We start from the raw sequence: 17,912 nt of genomic DNA, 5'->3' as shown, positions 1-17,912 counted from the left end.
AGAAAAAGACATTCTCCAAGTATGAACTCAATAATTACGTATTAATAGCCGGTTTGTTGGTCTCATAAATATACCATACTAAGGTAAGACGTTAACAATAGGGGAAATTGATACAGGTTATGTAAGCATTCTCAGTACTATCCACATTTGCAATGTTCCACAATTTGAAACTAAACCACTGATTTAAAATTTATACTTGCTGAAACTTTTGCAGAATATAGTTGCAGTTTTAGTATAAAAAATGCCATGAAATGTCTAGGCTTTCAGATTATCAAAACATTTCGTTTACCTTTCAGCCCAAAAAAATCATGCTCCTTCCCTCTGACAAACTTTCCCTTCCCTCACTTTCTTTTTTTGGTACCAAGGATGGAACTCAGGACCTCATGCTAGCCAGGCAAGTGCTTACACCCCGAGCTAAATCCCCAACCCTCAGTTATATTTAACATTTGTGTTTCTACAAATTTGTGTTTCATGTGATACCCCAAGATGTGACCCTAATTTTTAAACTGAAATACATTAAATAGTGGGCTTCCCTGATTTGATTTTAACTTTATGAATCCTAAAAGCTTTGAATTACATCCATACTAATACCAGTATCAGAAAAATAATCTTAGTTAAGATTTATTGTTTTTATGTTTATATCTTCTTAATCTTTCCCCATCCCTTAAGTCCTAAAAATCATGTCTTTTATCTGTGTTTTCCATTCTCACTTGGCTATTATGTACATATGTGCAGCTTCTGGCTGGCACCCTGTTTCTGATTCTTTTGTATCTGTGCTTATATCTGGGTTACCTGCTTTGCATATTTTTGCAAAAACTGTTTGCTCCATGAAGCCTTCTTTTTTTTTTTTTTTGTCTTTTTCTTTTTTATCGGTACCGGGGATCGTACTCACGACTGCCTGCTTGCAAAGCAGGCACTTACACCGCTGAGCTAAATTCCCAGCCCCCATGAAGCCTTCTTCACTATATACAAGGAAGGAACTCTGCTCTGCCCTTGGAGGTTTCCTAGTAACATTTATATAACTAAATTTCCCAAAGCATGTTCTATAAAACAGTATTCACACAAGATGTTAAAAAAAGAAAAGATATTTCATGGTCAAATACATCTGGAAAAATAATGAATCTCTTATCCTATACCCCCTTAGAAATTCAAGCAGCATTTTATTAAAGGTACTAAAGTCCAATAGCATGAAAGCAAGTTTAGCAAAATACAGAGGCAAATGCCTATAACCCTGAACTAGAGAAGGTAGGCTTAAGAACAACCTGGACTATATAGCAAAGCTCCATTTGAACTTCTCAACTAGTGATTTCTTACTGTTTATTTTTCTGAAATTCTGTATTATTTCTACCCTTTTTAAAAAATCTCTTTAAATTAAAAAAAAATCCTCCATTTGAGAGGAAAAAAGAGAGAAGGTTTAATTTGAAGTTTCTGAAGTTCATTTTTTGTAGCACTGAGGACTGAACCTGAGCTCAGCAGTTTCTACACAGTGAAATCCTAAACTAATTACCACTTTTTAGACAATGCAAATGTATAAAGCACAAATTCATACTTATTTGTTTACCACTCACTGTATAGGATATATAGTCTCTGTATCTTACAGATTTGTCAATTTACACATGTATGCTACATATAGCAACCTATGAAAGATGACAGAAATTTTTTTTGACACAGGAGAGTCAACCCAGGGCTTCATGTATGCTAGGAAGGACTGTATCACTAAGCTATACTTCCAGACCCTAGAAATGAACTCGCCTTTATTTTTTGAGATGAGGGTCTCCCTGACTGCCTTTAAATTCACAATCCTCCTGGCCATGTTCATAATCCCAGCACTGTGAGAGGCTAAGGCAGGAGGATAACAAGTTTGAGCCTGGACTGGGCAATTTAAGCAAGACCCTTATCCTGAGAAAATGAAAAAGAAAGGGGGTCGGGGGAAGGGATACAGGTCAGTGCAAAGGCTTTTGGCGCAATTCCCAGCACCACAAAAAACGGGGTGGTGTATGACATTTACAGTAAGACATAACATCAAGGCAAGGTGCCAAACACATTCACTGGAAGAAAGATAGCCTCTTTAATAAATGGTGTTGGAAAAACTACATTCTGAACATAAAAACTGGACCCATATCTTTCACCATGTACTAAGCTAAAATCAGAATGGATTGAAGATCTTAATACTAAAACCGAAATATTAAATCCACTGGTGTAAGCAAAGACTTTATGAACAAAACCCCAATTGCACAGGAACTATCACAAAGAATTAACAACTGGGATCTCACCTTATTGAAAAGCTCTTGCACAACAAGAGAAACCACCAACAGAGTGAAAAGACAACCCACGACATGAGAGAAAATGTTTGCCAGCTGTTTCTCAGACAAAGGATTATTATCAAGAACATATAAAGAACTCTTAAGAGATTCAATCCAAAAATGGGCGTCTGAGATGCATACACACTTCTCAGATGAAGAAATACAAACAGCTTAAGTGTCTGCCTGGCAAGTGCTAGGTCATGAGTTCAATGAAATAAAGAGAGGGAGAGAGACAGACAGACAGCAAGTAAATAAGTGAAAAAATGTTCAACATTACTGGTCATTTGAGAGATGCAAATTGGGGGCTGGGGATTTAGCTCAGTGGCATAAGCACCTGCCTTGTAAGCAGGCAGTCGTGAGTTCGTTCCCTGGTACTGATAAAAAGGAAAAAGACCAAAAAAAAAAAAAATGGTGAGAGATGCAAATTAAAACAACACTGAGATTCTACCTCACTCCAGAAAGCTATCAGGAAATCAAGTAGCAACAAATGCTGGAAGGGAAAAAGGAACCCTTCTCCACAACTGGTGGGATTGCAGACTGGTGCAACCAGTGTGGAAATCAGTGTGGCAATTCCTCAGAAAATTAGGACTACAGGTCTCATTCAACCCAGCTATTCCCCTTCTGGGTATCTACCCAAAAGAATTAAACACATCATACCACAGTAATATACGTGCACTCAAGTTTATAGCAGCACAGTTTATAATAGCCAGATCTTGGAAACAACCTAAATGCCCACTGACTGTGGAATGGATAAAAAAAGATGTGATATTTTTATACAAGCACTACTCAGTTGTAAAGAAGGATAAACTGGAGACTTTTTATTGGTAAATGGATGCACCTTGAGAACAGTCATTAGTAAGATAAATAAGACATGTATAAACATCGTATTGTTTCACTAGTGTGAGAAGCTGAAAGAAAAAGCATGCATATGTATATGTATATAAAAATAGCTAAGACAGTGTACTACTGAGCTCTCTGAGTTCACTGAAAAGAAAGATTTGTGCTGATAACGCTGATATTGTTCAGACAAGTGAATGCAGATGTCTTGTGCTTTGGGTGAATGATTTGGGGATGACAACGCACAATGTATATACACCATTGTCGCCCCAATTTATATGTTTTGAAAAGCAAAAAAATTTAATGAGAGTACACTGTTCTATATTTTTGCAAATCTAATGTCTGGCTTAATAGAAGACAGCTAGGGGCTGGGGATTTAGCTCAGCGGCATAAGCGCCTGCCTTGCAAGCAGGCAGTCGTGAGTTCGATCCCTGGTACCGATAAAAATGAAAAAGACCAAAAAAAAAAAAAAAAGAAGAAGAAGAAGAAGACAGCTATATTCTCAAAGCTATTTCTATATTCAATATATGAAAGAATAAATTATTTTAAACTCTGCAGCATAATGAAATCATCAAAATAGGCACAAGATTGTTTGGTAAGCTTTCCACTACATATACCATACTCTCTACAAAACACTATAAAATACCAACTCTGAAAGAAATGAAGCACTGCCTACCACAACCCTAACTTGTAGACACTAGCTACACTGTTTACTACCTAGTACCACAAAGTTCTTTTACCTCCCCACGCCTCATCTCATTTATTGCCACTTATTAGTACTTATTATTTTGCCTATCACCAGTGATTCTTTACAAAAGTATCACTAATAGTCTTGTTCAGTAATACCTATCTCACAAATTGTTATATTAAATGAGAGATCGTAAGAACTCAGTAAATGAAAAAAAATAGAACTCGCAAACATTAGCTTCCATACTGACTCTGGTAGTGAAAAAAAAATTAGCTATTTTATTACTACATTATTGGTAATACTTGTGGTTAACAAAATTAATGAATGGAAGTGTAACAAAGAATACTGTTAAAAACAAAGAATGTGGAAGCAACTTGTTCTTTGAATTCACTGTTTTCTTTCTTCTACTTATACTCACTGTTTGCCCATATAAAACAAAGAACAGAATTAAATTTATGCTTAGCCACCTTGAAACCAGGTACAATTTTCTTTTCCTATGCTAGAAATGTTCTGACAGCTTCCTCTAAATAACTTGCCTGAGACTCACTCTGTACAGTGAGGAGAATTTCTATAACAGAGAATTGATGTCAGGACTTTAGATATTTGTATTATCTAGTAAAAGTTGGGTGTGATGGCACACTCATGTAATCCCAGCACTATAGAGACTAAGACAAGAGGACTGTGAGTTCAAGGACAGTCTGGGCTACAACGTGAAACCCTGTCTGATAAAGAAAAAAAGAAAAAGAGCTGAGAATTTAGCTTAGTGATACTAGTACCTGACTGGCAGGCGCAAGGTTGTGAGTTCAATCCTGGGTATCAAAAAGAAAAGGAAAAAAAGCTATCTAGTAAAGTATGCTTAGTAAACAGTATCTATACTTAAATCAAAAAGTCATACCTCTTCAAATATTTTACAGCATATAAACATTTACCTAAGCCAAGGGTTTTTGTTCAATTGTTATCTTAGTTACTAAATGTTAAGTTCTTTATAGTGTCATCTCTTTGAACACTCAGTACAATTTTACATAGAGCAAGTACTGAATATTTCTAAATTCATTACCTGAATTCTGTTAACAATGGATTAGTAACATACTATAAAAGAATTCTAATACTGCCTACCTCCAGACACACAGATCACCTTAGAAGAATGTATCTTGCTATATATTTACAACTATCATGATGATGTATTGGAATGCAAATATCTCAGGATCCATTTTGGCTTTTTTAAAATAAAAAGATAAGGATGCATTTCAGTGGGGAGACTTTTCCTAACACATATGAAGCCACAAATTTACTCCTTACAACTGACAAAAATAAAATTTAAAAAATGGTTAAATTATAATTCCTAACATTAAAACACATTTGGTTTTACTAGGTGTGGTCACACTCACTTAAAATCCTAGTAACTTAGGAAACTGAGGCAGGCAATCTCAAATTCAAGGCCAGCCTGGGCAGTTTAGTAAGACTCTGTCTCAAAATTTAAAAGGAGGTGAAGGGTCTGTGGCTCAGAGGTTATGGCTTACCTAAAACATGTAAGGGAACACTGGGTTCCATTCCTACCACCAAAAAAATGAAACAAACTTTTTTATCCATTTCACAGCATAACTTTTTTTTTTTTCTTTTGTCTTTTGGGCTTTTTAGTCCAGGCTGCTCTCAAACTTGCAATGATACACCTGCCTCAGCCTCATGAGTGCTGGGATTACAGGAGTACGCCACCATGCTTGGCCACAGTACAACTTTTTTTCCCCCTGGTACCAAGGATTGAACTCAATACCTCATGCTTGCCAGGCAGGCACTAATGCCACCGAAGTACAACTTTTATCAAAGAAATAGAAACTGAAAGTAAGAGAAATTAATCACTAAATCACTAGAGACTAAAATGGAAGGAAGAAAATTTAGGAAAAGATAAAGATCACAATAAAACTAAGTAAAATTTAAATTCAGCATATTAAACACTTCGTTTCTTCATCAGAGTCTCTACTTCAATGTTTCTAAAAACTATCTTATTTGGAGCTGGGAGTCGTAGCAAACACCTATCATTCCAGCATTCTGCCAGGCTGAGGCAGGAGGACTGCAACTTTGAGCAACTTACCTTAGTAAGACCAGTTTTCCAAATAAAAAATAAAAATGGGGCTGAGGGGTACTTTAGTGCAAAAGCCCTTGACTTAAGTGCCAGTACTGGGGGGGACGACACTGTCTTAGGTGTGGTGGTACATGCGTGTAATCCAAGCACTCTGGAAGGCTGAGACAGGTTTGAGACCAGTCTAGACAATTTACTAAGATTCAGTCTCAAAATAAAAATAAAAGGGCCAGGGGTTTAGCTCAGCAGCATAAATGCCTGCTTAGCAAACGCAAGGCTGTGAGTTTGATCTCCGGCACATACACACAAAAAAAAGAATGAAAAATTTTAAATTTAAAAAAACAAAAGGATTGGGGCTATAATTCAATGCCAGACCTTTAAGTTCAACCTTCTGTACTACCCAAAACAAAACAAAAAAACTGATCTTGCCTTATACAGAAAAGCTTTACCATTTCTTTCTTTCTTTTTTCTTTCTAGTACTGGGGATTGAACTCATGACCCTGCACTTGCCAGGCAGGTACCTGTGCCACTGAGCTAAATCCCCAGCCCATAACTTTACCATTTCAAAGCAGATAGAATTGCTGCTTTTTCCCTGCACAAGATGTGCATTCCCTGCACAAGATGAACATTTCTCAGTGTTCTATAATTAAAATCTGTGGGGGCACCGAAATATGAAAGCACCACAGAACACCACTATGGATTTTGTTTTCTTGACAAGTAAATGAAAAAGTCAAGCTGGTTTGCACGACAGTACTAAATTTTTGCTTAGTTTTTATGAGGGTCTTCAGGGTCCTCTACAAACTAAATATGTACCATTAATTCTCAAATAAAATTTTAAAACAACCAAAACTGGGGTAAAAACTTTGTAAAAGATCATAACTAACTGACAAGAGCTTAAGTGGAAAAAGATTTTGGATGTAGCTTATATTTATTAGTTTACAAAAGGCAGGATTCCAGATCACTGGGAAAAAATTAGTATACCTCCATTCCCTAAGAAATTATACACACGTATACTCATCTCTTCTCTATCACAAAAACTTACACTTATATAACCTTTGAGTGGGTAGTTTACGCAAATTTTAGTATTAATATTTCCATTGCTAATGAAAATTTCTTCTCAAAATACATACCATGTGAAGTCTGTACACTGTTTCACACTTCCGAGTTGTAAGAATGTTGTAAGAGGGGGAGGGAAGGAGGAAGGTAAAAAAAAAGCTGCTGCCACATGTACATGACCACTCCTCAAAATGACTGTAAATAGAAGGAATTACAAACATCTACTAACAAAATTTAAAAATTGTATTTAAAAATATTTACTTGTTACAGAAGTAACACTTAGCTTACAATGGATCTGGTATAGTAAAATAATGTTTTATATTAACCATAAATAATGCTTTAAAGCTATGGCCAGGCATAGGTTGCCTTGCCCATGTAAGAGACAGCACAACTAAATGAAGACCATAAGGACTGCTTAGAAACTGTCATATACAGACTCTTAAAAAGCTTAATATATCCTACAACTTATAATTAAGCTAGTTTCATGTTCTGAAACACTGCCAAGAAACATAGAAAAATATCTACAACATTATTCATGAAAAAGGCAAGAGTGAAGGAAGGGTGATCTAGGCATTCAAAGGAGACAGACAATGCAATACTAACTTTTTAATTGTAAGTTATAACAGAGCTACCACTCACTGAATCCACTGAGTCTAAACCAAATGTCAGAATAAGTAAGATATTAAAACAGATTTATTATCTCTTTAAAGAGGAAAGATAAAGCTTACTTTAAACCTCAAAAAGAACCTACATTCAACAGATCAAGGTGCTTGCCATGATGGTGCACACCTGTAATTCCAGTACTTGGGAGGCTAAGACAGGAGCATCACCATGAGTTTGAGGTCAGCCTGAGCTACACAGTGAGTCCAGGCCAGTCTGGTCTACATAGTGAGGCCTTGTCTCAATTAAAAAAAGAAAAAAAAAAAAAGTAAGTGAGAAAAAGCATCTGAAATACCAGAATGCCCAAAAGAATCTCTTCTCTATCCTGACTGTTTTACTCCACTCACCTGTCTACACTTGCTCTCCAGCCACCACAAAGCACTACACACTAACCATCCCATGGTGACTGCTGCACGACTCTGAATATACTACAACTAATGCAATGAATCTATATTTGTGAACTACATCGCAACAATAGACACCCTTCCCCTTTGCCACCATAATCTCTTTGAGCTTATCTGCTATTGAAGCTGCATATTTTTTAAAAGCTGCATTTTAAGTATTTCTTTCCAATTACAAATATTTTCTTGCTGTCCCTTTAACTAAGCAGGCATGCTAACTAATCTCAGAACCATTTTGGCTTGAATGGGTTTTTTTGAGACTTAAGACAGGGTCTTGTTATGCAGTTTAGAATGGCTCTGAACTCATTATGTTGTCCCGGTTGGCCTTAAACTCTGAGTGACACACCTGCTTCACTCCTCACTCAGTGCTGGGATTACTGGTGTTTGCCACCACTCACAGCACATCTTACTTCCCTATCCAAAAATCACCTTCTCAATGAGGTCTTCCTTTACTATCTCATCCACAGTTACAACTCTATTGTAACCAGAATCATGGAATGAATTAACTTCATGAACTGAGATCACTGTACAGGCATTTGTAAAGGCACTGCTGTGACTTAAAATTTTTTAAACATTTTAAAAATTAAAACTATTTCGGGCTGGGGATTTAGCTCAGCGGCATAAGCGCCTGCCTTGGAAGCAGGCAGCTGTGAGTTCGATCCCCGGTACCAATAAAAAGGAAAAAGACCAAAAAAAATTAAAACTATTTGTTGAAAGAAATGAATATAAACTAGGGATTTATAATCAAATGTTATCTTGGAATTCAAAGTCAGAAACTAAATCTAGTCCACATACATTAGCCATTTGTATACATGATGCATGATTAAAGTTTCATGCTGCCAGATATGATGACACACATGTAATCCTAGCACTCCAAAGCTGAGGCAGGAAAATCACAAGTTTAAGGCCACCTTCAACTCTACAGAAAGACCCTAACTCAAATATCCAGCGTGATGATGCGTTCATATACTCTATGCACTCAGAAGGCTGATGCAGGAGATTGCCACAAGTTCAAGGCCACACTCTGGGCTCACAGTGAGTTCAAGTCCAACTTGAACTATAAAACAAGACTGTCTCAAAAAAAAAATAATAATCACACACACATACATACACGTTATGTTCATGGGAGATTATTCTACATGTCTAGCCTACGCATTCACTACAAAAGATAAAATTATAAAAGTAGTGCAAAGAAGAGCTATATTTCTAAGCAAGGCCTACAGAAAATAGCCCCAGGCTCTCAGAATAGTCAAACAGCAAAAGACAAGACAGCAGTCTGGGTGTGAAACTCGGGGATAAGCACATGCACAAGGCACTGGACCCAATCTCTTAGCATTTCCAACTCCACGAAATGTGTACGATAGCAGACTAAACTGCCTACCAACCAATGTGCACTCCAAATAGTCTGCTACCAAAACTTGTTATTATTTAATCTAAATGAATCTCACATTTAGACGGGTTTTGTTGTTCTGCTTTTTGAGATTCTGGGATTGAATCCAGGGCACGGTGCATGCTTAGCGTTCTACCTCTGAGCAGCATCCCCAGTCTAGACAGGTTTCTAACACAGTAGACAGCTTAAATATGTCTATACTGTTTTCCCTTTTTTATTAAACAAAAACAAATAAATGTCTATCATCAGAACATCAAATCTGCCCTAGATATCAGTTTTGCCAAGTGGGAAATAACAAAACACAAAAAGATTTAAAATCTCAACACTTACCACACACCCAAAAAATGATAAATAATTAATTGAGACAGACATGTTTACCCCTGATTTGAACATTATACAATATATACATGTAGCAAAACATAACATGGTAGCCAATAAATACATATAATTTTTGTGTCAATTTAAATTATTTAAAATTAAGATAAATACAATTCCCACATCCTAATTAATCAATATGGCCTAATCTTAACTAAATAACCAAACTGTCAAAAGTTTTCTGCAGTCTAGGAAATACTATATGAATATCAACGCCATTGGGGCTGGGGATTTAGCTCAGTGGCATAAGCACCTGCCTTGTAAGCAGGCGGTCGTTGAGTTCGATCCCCGGTACCGATAAAAAAAAAAAAAGAATGAATATGAACAGCCACATAGAATAATGGCTCAGAGTATACACTAATGCCTGGTTCACTACTTCTTAGCTCTATAACCACCAGCAAGTTACATACACCCTCAGAGCCTGTTCTGTCATCTATTAAAAGGGCATCATAATAATGCCTGAAGGTTGAATGAATTAATACTTGTAAAATGCTTAGGACAGTGACTGCCATATAGTAAGGACTCAATAAAAGTTAGCTATAAAATCATTACCAGTTCACTGACTGTATGTTGCTCTCATATGTTCAAATAATATTCATCTATTCTATTAAAAAAAATTACTAGTTCCACTGTCCACTTGAGGAGCCTGAAATCCAAACAAGAAACTATTTCCATGGATCAAAAATGGTAATTGCACTTTATAAAACAAACATATGAATCCTGTATGAAGAGATTTTTTTTCCCAATGTGTTTCTTTTATGATTTGCTTCAAAGTAATGAATAGAGAGAATGGGAATAGCTGAAAAATAACTGACCATTAAGCTGACAATTAACTGAAGTGGGATGATGAATAGACAGGGAATGACTATTAAAAGAAGTAAAACTAAATAGAAGTATCATGAACACAGCATTTTAAATTCTGTCCTACCAGTTCTTCAGAATATTGTTATTTCAATACAAAGAGGGGACTTCAATGATCTTTGGTTTATTTTAGCTTTTTGAGACAAGGTCTCACTATGTGGTTTAGGCAGGCCCTGAACTCAAAATGTAGCCCAGACTGTCTTCAAACTTGTGGCAACCTTCCTGCCTCAGTCTCTCATGTGCTAGTGTTACAGGTATGTGCCACCAAAGCCAGCTCAATTGATCTTACACTGATTATGGTTGTAATTTCCACCTATGTCAAAAATAAAGTTTTGTTGTAATTGTTCTGAATACTCAGGATCTGTACCATAGTCATAAGAAATAATCTGAGGGGCCAGGGATTTAGCTCAGTGGCATAAGCGCCTAGCTGGCAAGCGCAAGGTCATGAGTTTGATCCCTGGTACACTCCCCCGAAGAAAAGAAAAGAAGAGAAGAGAAGAGAAGAGAAGAGAAGAGAAGAGAAGAGAAGAGAAGAGAAGAGAAAAAAAATTTAAGGGCCAAGGATTTAGCTCAGCGGCATAAGCATCTGCCTGGCAAGCAAGTGCAAGGTTGTGAGTTCGATTCTTGTACCACCAAAAAAAAAAAGAAAGAAAGAAAGAATTTGAGGGCCAGGATTTAGCTCAGTATATAAGTACCTGCTATCATCTATTTGCTAGCTCCTATGCTAAAATGCACTACCTTTTTAAATTTAGATTGCTCTAAATCCTCTAAGTGATCGTGACTATCTACTTACAGATGAAAAATTAACTCACATTAATTAAGTAATGGAGTTAAGATCTAAATCTAGGTCTAGTTCTAAAGTCCGTATTTTTTTACTTTTCCACACTACTTCTCATTTTACATAATAATGGGAGAGAAAACTTAAGAATAAACATGTAAATCTGGTCAAATTTTACATCAAACCCACTTAAGATAACCATTCCTGTAATACTTTCTTCTAAATTATAAATGATTCCATCTGATAAACAAAAACAATTCTCCAAGTTTTTGATGAACTATTTCACAACATTATTTGGCAAATATTTACTAATTGCTTACTGTATGCTAGGCATTTTTCTAATTGCTTCAGGTTACAATAGCAAACAAAAAAGCCTTATCAGCTCATGTTATATACTTCCCTTTGTATAACTTAGCTAGTTCATAATAATGCCTTTATTTTTTTGTTTGTTTTTTAGTACCAGGGATTGAACTCACAACCTCGCGCTTGCCAGGCAGGCGCATACGCCACTATAAAGGAAAATAAACATAACAAGTAAGATAATTTCATGGATGGAAAACAGAACGATGTGACAGCAATGATGTGACAGGTAAACAGAGAAGCTTCCTGTGAGGCAAACAAAGCAGACAGCATACACTCTTGTACACTGGAGTGAAAGTTCTGAACTTAACTCTGTTGTATTAGATACCATTGAAGAATTTTAAAGAAAGAAAGCACAGCTAGGGGCAGGGGATTTAGCTCAGTGGCATAAGTGCCTGCCTGGCAAATGTGAAGTCATGAGTTCGATCCCGAATACCAAAACAAAGAGAAAGCACAGCTAGACATGGTAGCACAAGCCTGTAATCCCAGCAATTGGGAGGCTGAGGCATAGCAGTGCTACAAGTTCAAGGCTAGCCTAGGCTACACAGTATATAGTTAGATACTGCTCAAAAAACCAAAATAAACAAATAGGTGGAACTGTAAAAACACTATAAAAATAAAAGAAAATGAGACTCAATAGATATGCTATTTTTTTAGATACGCTATTTTTCATTCTACCCTTCATTCAGCTGAGTATTTCTCTCAAAAGGTTTTTACTTACAAGATAATGTTCATTAAATGAAAGCAAAAAATGACTATAAAGTATTCTTAACCATCTTAGAAAGTTAAATTCCATTTTATGATAGAAAACAGAATCATATTTTAAAAAGTAAAAAAATTTTACTATATGAACTATGTAGAACATACTTCAAATGAAGCATTGCCCTCCTGGAACAGTACCCTTTCACTCTTTTAATATCAACTGAGGAAATAAGTTCAGGCACTGTATCAACAACAACAAGAGGCAGAAAAGTCTGGCTCTAGCATAATTCATTATTGCTAACTACAAAAAAATATGGCAATTATCATTTATAATCCCAGAAGGCATGGATGGGGAGCAATGTCTTCTTGCAAATGATGTAACCAGAGTTAAAGCCTGAAAGCCCAAGTCAAACACAGTGGCACACACCTGTAATCTCAGAAGACGGAGGCAGGAGGACTATGAGTTCAAGAATAGCCATGGCACATGGCCAGTCTGAGTCAAGCCTAGGTAACTTTTTTTTTTTTTTTTGGTCTTTTTCCTTTTTATCAGTACCGGGGATCGAACTCACGACTGCCTGCTTCCAAGGCAGGTGCTTATGCTGCTAAGCTAAACCTCTAGCCCCAAGCCTAGATAATTTAACAAGACCTTGTCTCTCAGTACAGTGAACTGAAAAAGGGGTAACATACAGCTCAGTGGAGGAGCACTTGCTAGCATGTACAAGAACTTGGGTTCAATTTCCCAACTGGGATTGGAAGCGAAAGACACCAGAGCCCAAATGTAGGAAATGTAAAATGTCTGCACAGGGCTGGGGATTTAGCTCAGCAGCATAAGCGTCTGCCTTGCAAGCATACAGTCGTGAGTTCAATCCCCAGTACCCCCCCAAAAAGATGTCTGCATAATTTAGTAAGAATCTTTTAAGACACGGTGGAAAATACATTCTCATGCTCTCATTTAGCACCCCCTTGCTACCAATGGTATACCAAATACATTAACCATTACTTTACAAAGTTAATGGTAAAGCCAAATCCTAACTGTACCATTTTACTGAGTAACCTTTAGCAACTTGACGTTTCTATTTTTTTCCTTTTCTTTTGGTAGTACTGGAGATGGAACCCAGCACTTTTACACTAAACTACATCCAAAGCCCTTTATTTTGATACAGGGTCTCAGTTACTGTATTGCCCAGGCTTGGGCTGATCTTGTGATCCTCCTGCCTCAGCCTCTCAGAATGCTGAGATTATAGATGTGTGCCACCAAACTGGGCTGAAACTTTGGCATTTGTGAACCTAATTTCCTCGTTTATAAGCCAATGACATTTTAAAAATTCAGTGGATTACAATATATTATAAAATATAATGAATTGGGTGGACAGTTAGTAGATAATGAGTCTTTGATAGTGACTGTTGGCATAGTCATCACAAATTCTGATTTTCCTTTATGGCAAGAAATTTATCTGATTTGCCCCTAGTAAATAAATTACCTAATCTTATGTCTTTTCTACTAACTTTTTAGCCTTACTATTCAAAAAAGAACAAAATATCTTTTCAATAGTAAGTTTAAACAAATGGTTTGAAGCTTTGGACCTACAATCTTGCAGACTTCATCAATGTTTCCTAAAAGGTAAGCACAAATCTAAACACTGAGGGGTTGGGGATTTTTAGCTCAGTGGCATAAGCACCTGCCTTGTAAGCAGGCAGTCGTGAGTTCGATCCCTGGTACCGATATAAAGGAAAAAGACCAAAAAAAAAAAAAATCTAAGCACTGAGAGAGGCAATGACAGAACTGGAATAAGAATAACTGCACGTTTAGTTTCACTGGAGACATGGTAGATAGAAGCAAACCAAAATTCAAATAGATAGATATACAGTATGTGTTAGGATTAACCTTTGTCTGCTTCACCACGAACAAGTGTGGAGTGACTTCTCCACATTTCCTCCTGTAACATTTTAAATCTTAGCTGAGCATGATGGTGCATGACTATGATCCCAGCCCTGAGGAAGCTGAAGCAGGAGGATTGCCCGGAGTTCGAGGCCAAAGCAGACTACATAGATACTGAGTTCAAAGCCAGCCTGGCCCATATAACAAGACCCTAACCCCCTCCCCCCCAAAAAACACAAAAATACCTAAGTAATAAAAAGATTTCAAATCTTTTGCAACAATCCATGTTTTAGTAGACTTCTGTAATAAGGCAACAAAGGGGGGGAGGCATGGGATTAAAGAAAAAAGTATTACATAGCTTTAAAAAGCACATTTTCTGTTTTGGCTACCTATGAAATCCAACTTAATTCTGTAAAAACGTACCTCTGTCGATTAAAAAGTAGCCAGATATGTTTTATGTGCTAAGGTATTAATGATGATCAGAGTACAACATTTCAGGTATTAATGATGTTTCTGGTCAGGATCAAAAGTCTGCACTTTACTGCAGCAAGCATAAGAAAAGGGAAACTAAGATCTATGTAGTGTTCATGCTGCTTTATATGGCTAATCCTGGCAAATCCTGCTTCACAACACATCACAAGTTTTAGAAACATTTCTCCAGACCTGGGTCTCCTAATACCACACCGCAAGTTTCAGGTCAGTGAAAACTACAACAGCCCAACCTTTGCCAATGAGGCAGGCGGACTTAACCACTGCTTTACCCACAGCTTGTCCACCATCAGGTAAAGCAGGATCATTAACACGTCCAGGCCTGTAGGAAATCAACGGACGCCGCAATCGCCGTGAAGGGTCAGTACGATCAGGAACACACCTTAGAGGGCTGTGAAGTGAAACACGGAAATCCAGACGGACTCGGGCCCAACGGCCCAAGGTCAGCGCCAGGCACCGGCTAAAACCCCAAGAACCGAGCAATCTGGGACCACCGGGCTGGGAATGAAGTCTGGCTGGGGGCCTCGGGCCCAGCTCCAGCGGGAACCACCCGCGCCGAGAGCTGGCCCCCGCGCGTAGGGCCCGACTGTCCTCCCGCGTCCCCAGCCTTCCCCGACCTGGACGCCCAACACTCACATCTCCGCAGCCACTTCATCCAGTGGTACACGATGGTGCTGTGGTGTTTCTTGTTCTCTATACACCAGGACGACAGGCCTTGAATGGATTCCATCGTGTTGGTTACAGACTGGAACTTTCGATCCAGCGAGGACTCCAGAGCCCCTGCCGAAGAGGCCGACGAGGAGGAGGCCTTGCTGCTGCCTCCGCCGCCGCCGGCCGCCATCTTCCCGGTTTGCACAAGCGCTGCTGCTCCTCGGCGGCGGCGGCGGCGGCGGCGGCGGCGGCGGCGGCGCGGACAAAACAATCCCTGCGAGTGCGGGGCGCCGGGCGGGAGGGCGCGGGTGGGGCGCGCCACGCGCTGGGCTCTCCCGAAGGCGCGGGGAAGACCCGCTGCTAGGCGTGCTGGCGGCTCCTACGCGCTGCGAGGAGGGGCTGCGGGTTTATCAATACTGTTCAGGGGTCGTGTTTAAACCAGTCAGTAGTAAGGGTAGAATTACGCACAAAGTAGGACCTGCAAATGCCTGCCGCCGAAACGAATGGTTTTTATACTCTTAAGCTATCAGCGCTAAAGCCCATCAACCCAATACCCACATTCCTGTAAGCCACGGCGGGTGTTAATATCTTAAATTTAATACTACCCGACTGCCCCTTCAGTTGCAGAGATCTTTCTCTGTCCTTTAGAGTCTACCACAGAAAAGGTCCAAGGCGACCTACTCAAGGCTTTTTTTTCTTTTTTTTTGCAACGCAACAGCAGTAAGAGAACTGCAACAGCATCGCGCATGCGCGGTTTGGCCCCGCCTGCCCACTTCCTTCTCAACCTTGCAGTATTAAGGGAGGAGTGATGGCGGGGCAATCTGACCAATCAAGAGCTGTATCCGAGAAGCGCGCGCAGGAGCCGGCAAACCCAGAGGGCCAAGCAGGCCTTGCGATTCTTTGTGCGCCTGCGCAGCTATTTAGCGAGAGGAGGGCTGAGAGGCAGGATCTGTGAAGGCGAAAGAGTTGAAGGGAGGGGATCAAGGTTCCTCCGGCGCTGTGCCCCGCGTCATGTTTTGCTGGCAGTGAGGCATCTCTTAGAGTTGTTAAACTCACAAAACAAGATGGTGGAAATTCCCACCATTCATGGGCCAATGTTTCCGGCGGCTAAAGCCGCTGCCACGGGTAACGAGTACGGACGCACGACAAAATGGCTGACAGCCATTTTACAGCGCCACAAAAAGTGCGCGTGCGCCTGGTCCGGTAGCTGTTTACTACACAGGTTTCCCCGTCACACGACTGCGCGCTCACTTTGGCAGCTAGCCAACCAGTTGGATTATAGGAGAAGGAAAAAAAGTTTTCACGTAAAATTTTCGAGGCGAGAGGAAAGTAATTGGCAAAACATGACCTCACTTTCGCAAGTTATAATGAAATCTCACAAAGATGTAACACATAGTTAATAAAAGCCATACATAGATATCTATTACGTTGATTAGCATAACCCCAGAATAGCCATTACATCACATCTGCTTATGTAATCCTTTGGGCAAAGTTGGTGGTTTCTGTGTTCCCACTAAAAGACATAGAATTTTAAAAAAAATTTTATTAGTGCATGTTTGCAGTATATAGTGATAATATCATGGATGGTTGGTACAGGTACATACCCTTGAATTTTTTTTTCTGCCACTCTCCTTTTCCCTCCATCACTGCTCCTTTCATCTCGATTCCCTTCCCATTTCCAAAAATTCTATCTCAGGTTTTTATTTGTCTGTTTAATCCCCCTTTTCTTCCATTTGTTTGCCTTTATTTATTCATACATTCATTTTTGACACAAGGTCTCGCCATACAGTTTATTTGGTGTTGTTTCTTTGTTTTTTGCCATGTAGTTTGGGCTGTCCATTAACTTGTTATGTAGTATAGGCTGGCCTCCAATTTGTGGCAATCTTCCTGCCTCGACTGCTCTGCCAAATGCTGGGATTACAAGTATGAGCCACCATACAGACCACCTTTCATCTTTTGTTCCACTTCCCAATTAAAAAAGATCTCATTCTGTTATCTTTTATTTTGTTTTTTATGTTTTGGGGTAGGCCATGTGATATTTAAACTTACGTCTCACTTATTTCACTTAACATTATGTTCTCCAAGTGCATCCATTTACCTACAAATTGAGCCTTTATGGGACAGTAATATTCCACAGTGTATAAATACCACACTTTGTCCATTCATATGTTGATGGGCATATAGACTGCTTCCAAGACATAACGATTATTAATTGTGCTGTTATAAACATGGGTATGAATGAAGCCCTACAACCTGATCTTTGGCCAGGCATGGTGGTACATCCCTCTAATCCTAACACTGGATAGGCTAAGGCAGAGTTTTATTTATTTATTTATTTACTTTGTCTTTTTCATTTTTACCGGTACCGGAGATCGAACTCACGACCACCTGCTTGCAAGGCAGGT

General features: G+C 38.8%; 1 protein-coding gene across 6 annotated transcripts in view; it reads right to left on the bottom strand.

Annotated features, from left to right (window-relative positions):
- The window catches only part of Rprd2 (regulation of nuclear pre-mRNA domain containing 2), a 72,925-nt gene extending 56,647 nt beyond the window's left edge, over positions 1 to 16,278 (bottom strand). For 3 of the 6 annotated variants that reach the window (XM_003478884.5, XM_063252564.1, XM_005007772.4), the window contains exon 1: positions 15,493 to 16,277. In XM_003478884.5, the coding sequence (XP_003478932.3) occupies positions 15,493 to 15,697 (205 nt within the window). In that variant the 5' untranslated portion in view covers positions 15,698 to 16,277. Of the gene's footprint in view, positions 1 to 15,238; positions 15,470 to 15,492 lie in introns of those variants that run through there. The other 3 variants (XM_063252569.1, XM_063252576.1, XM_063252566.1) reach the window with 2 other exon arrangements.
- Between the last annotated feature and the right edge of the window lie 1,634 nt (positions 16,279 to 17,912).

This window comes from Cavia porcellus, unplaced genomic scaffold (genome assembly GCF_034190915.1).
Source record: "Cavia porcellus strain 051 isolate PalLab524CR breed Dunkin Hartley unplaced genomic scaffold, mCavPor4.1 scaffold_1, whole genome shotgun sequence".
NCBI lineage: Eukaryota > Metazoa > Chordata > Mammalia > Rodentia > Caviidae > Cavia > Cavia porcellus.
This window is presented reverse-complemented; position numbering and strand designations above follow the sequence as displayed.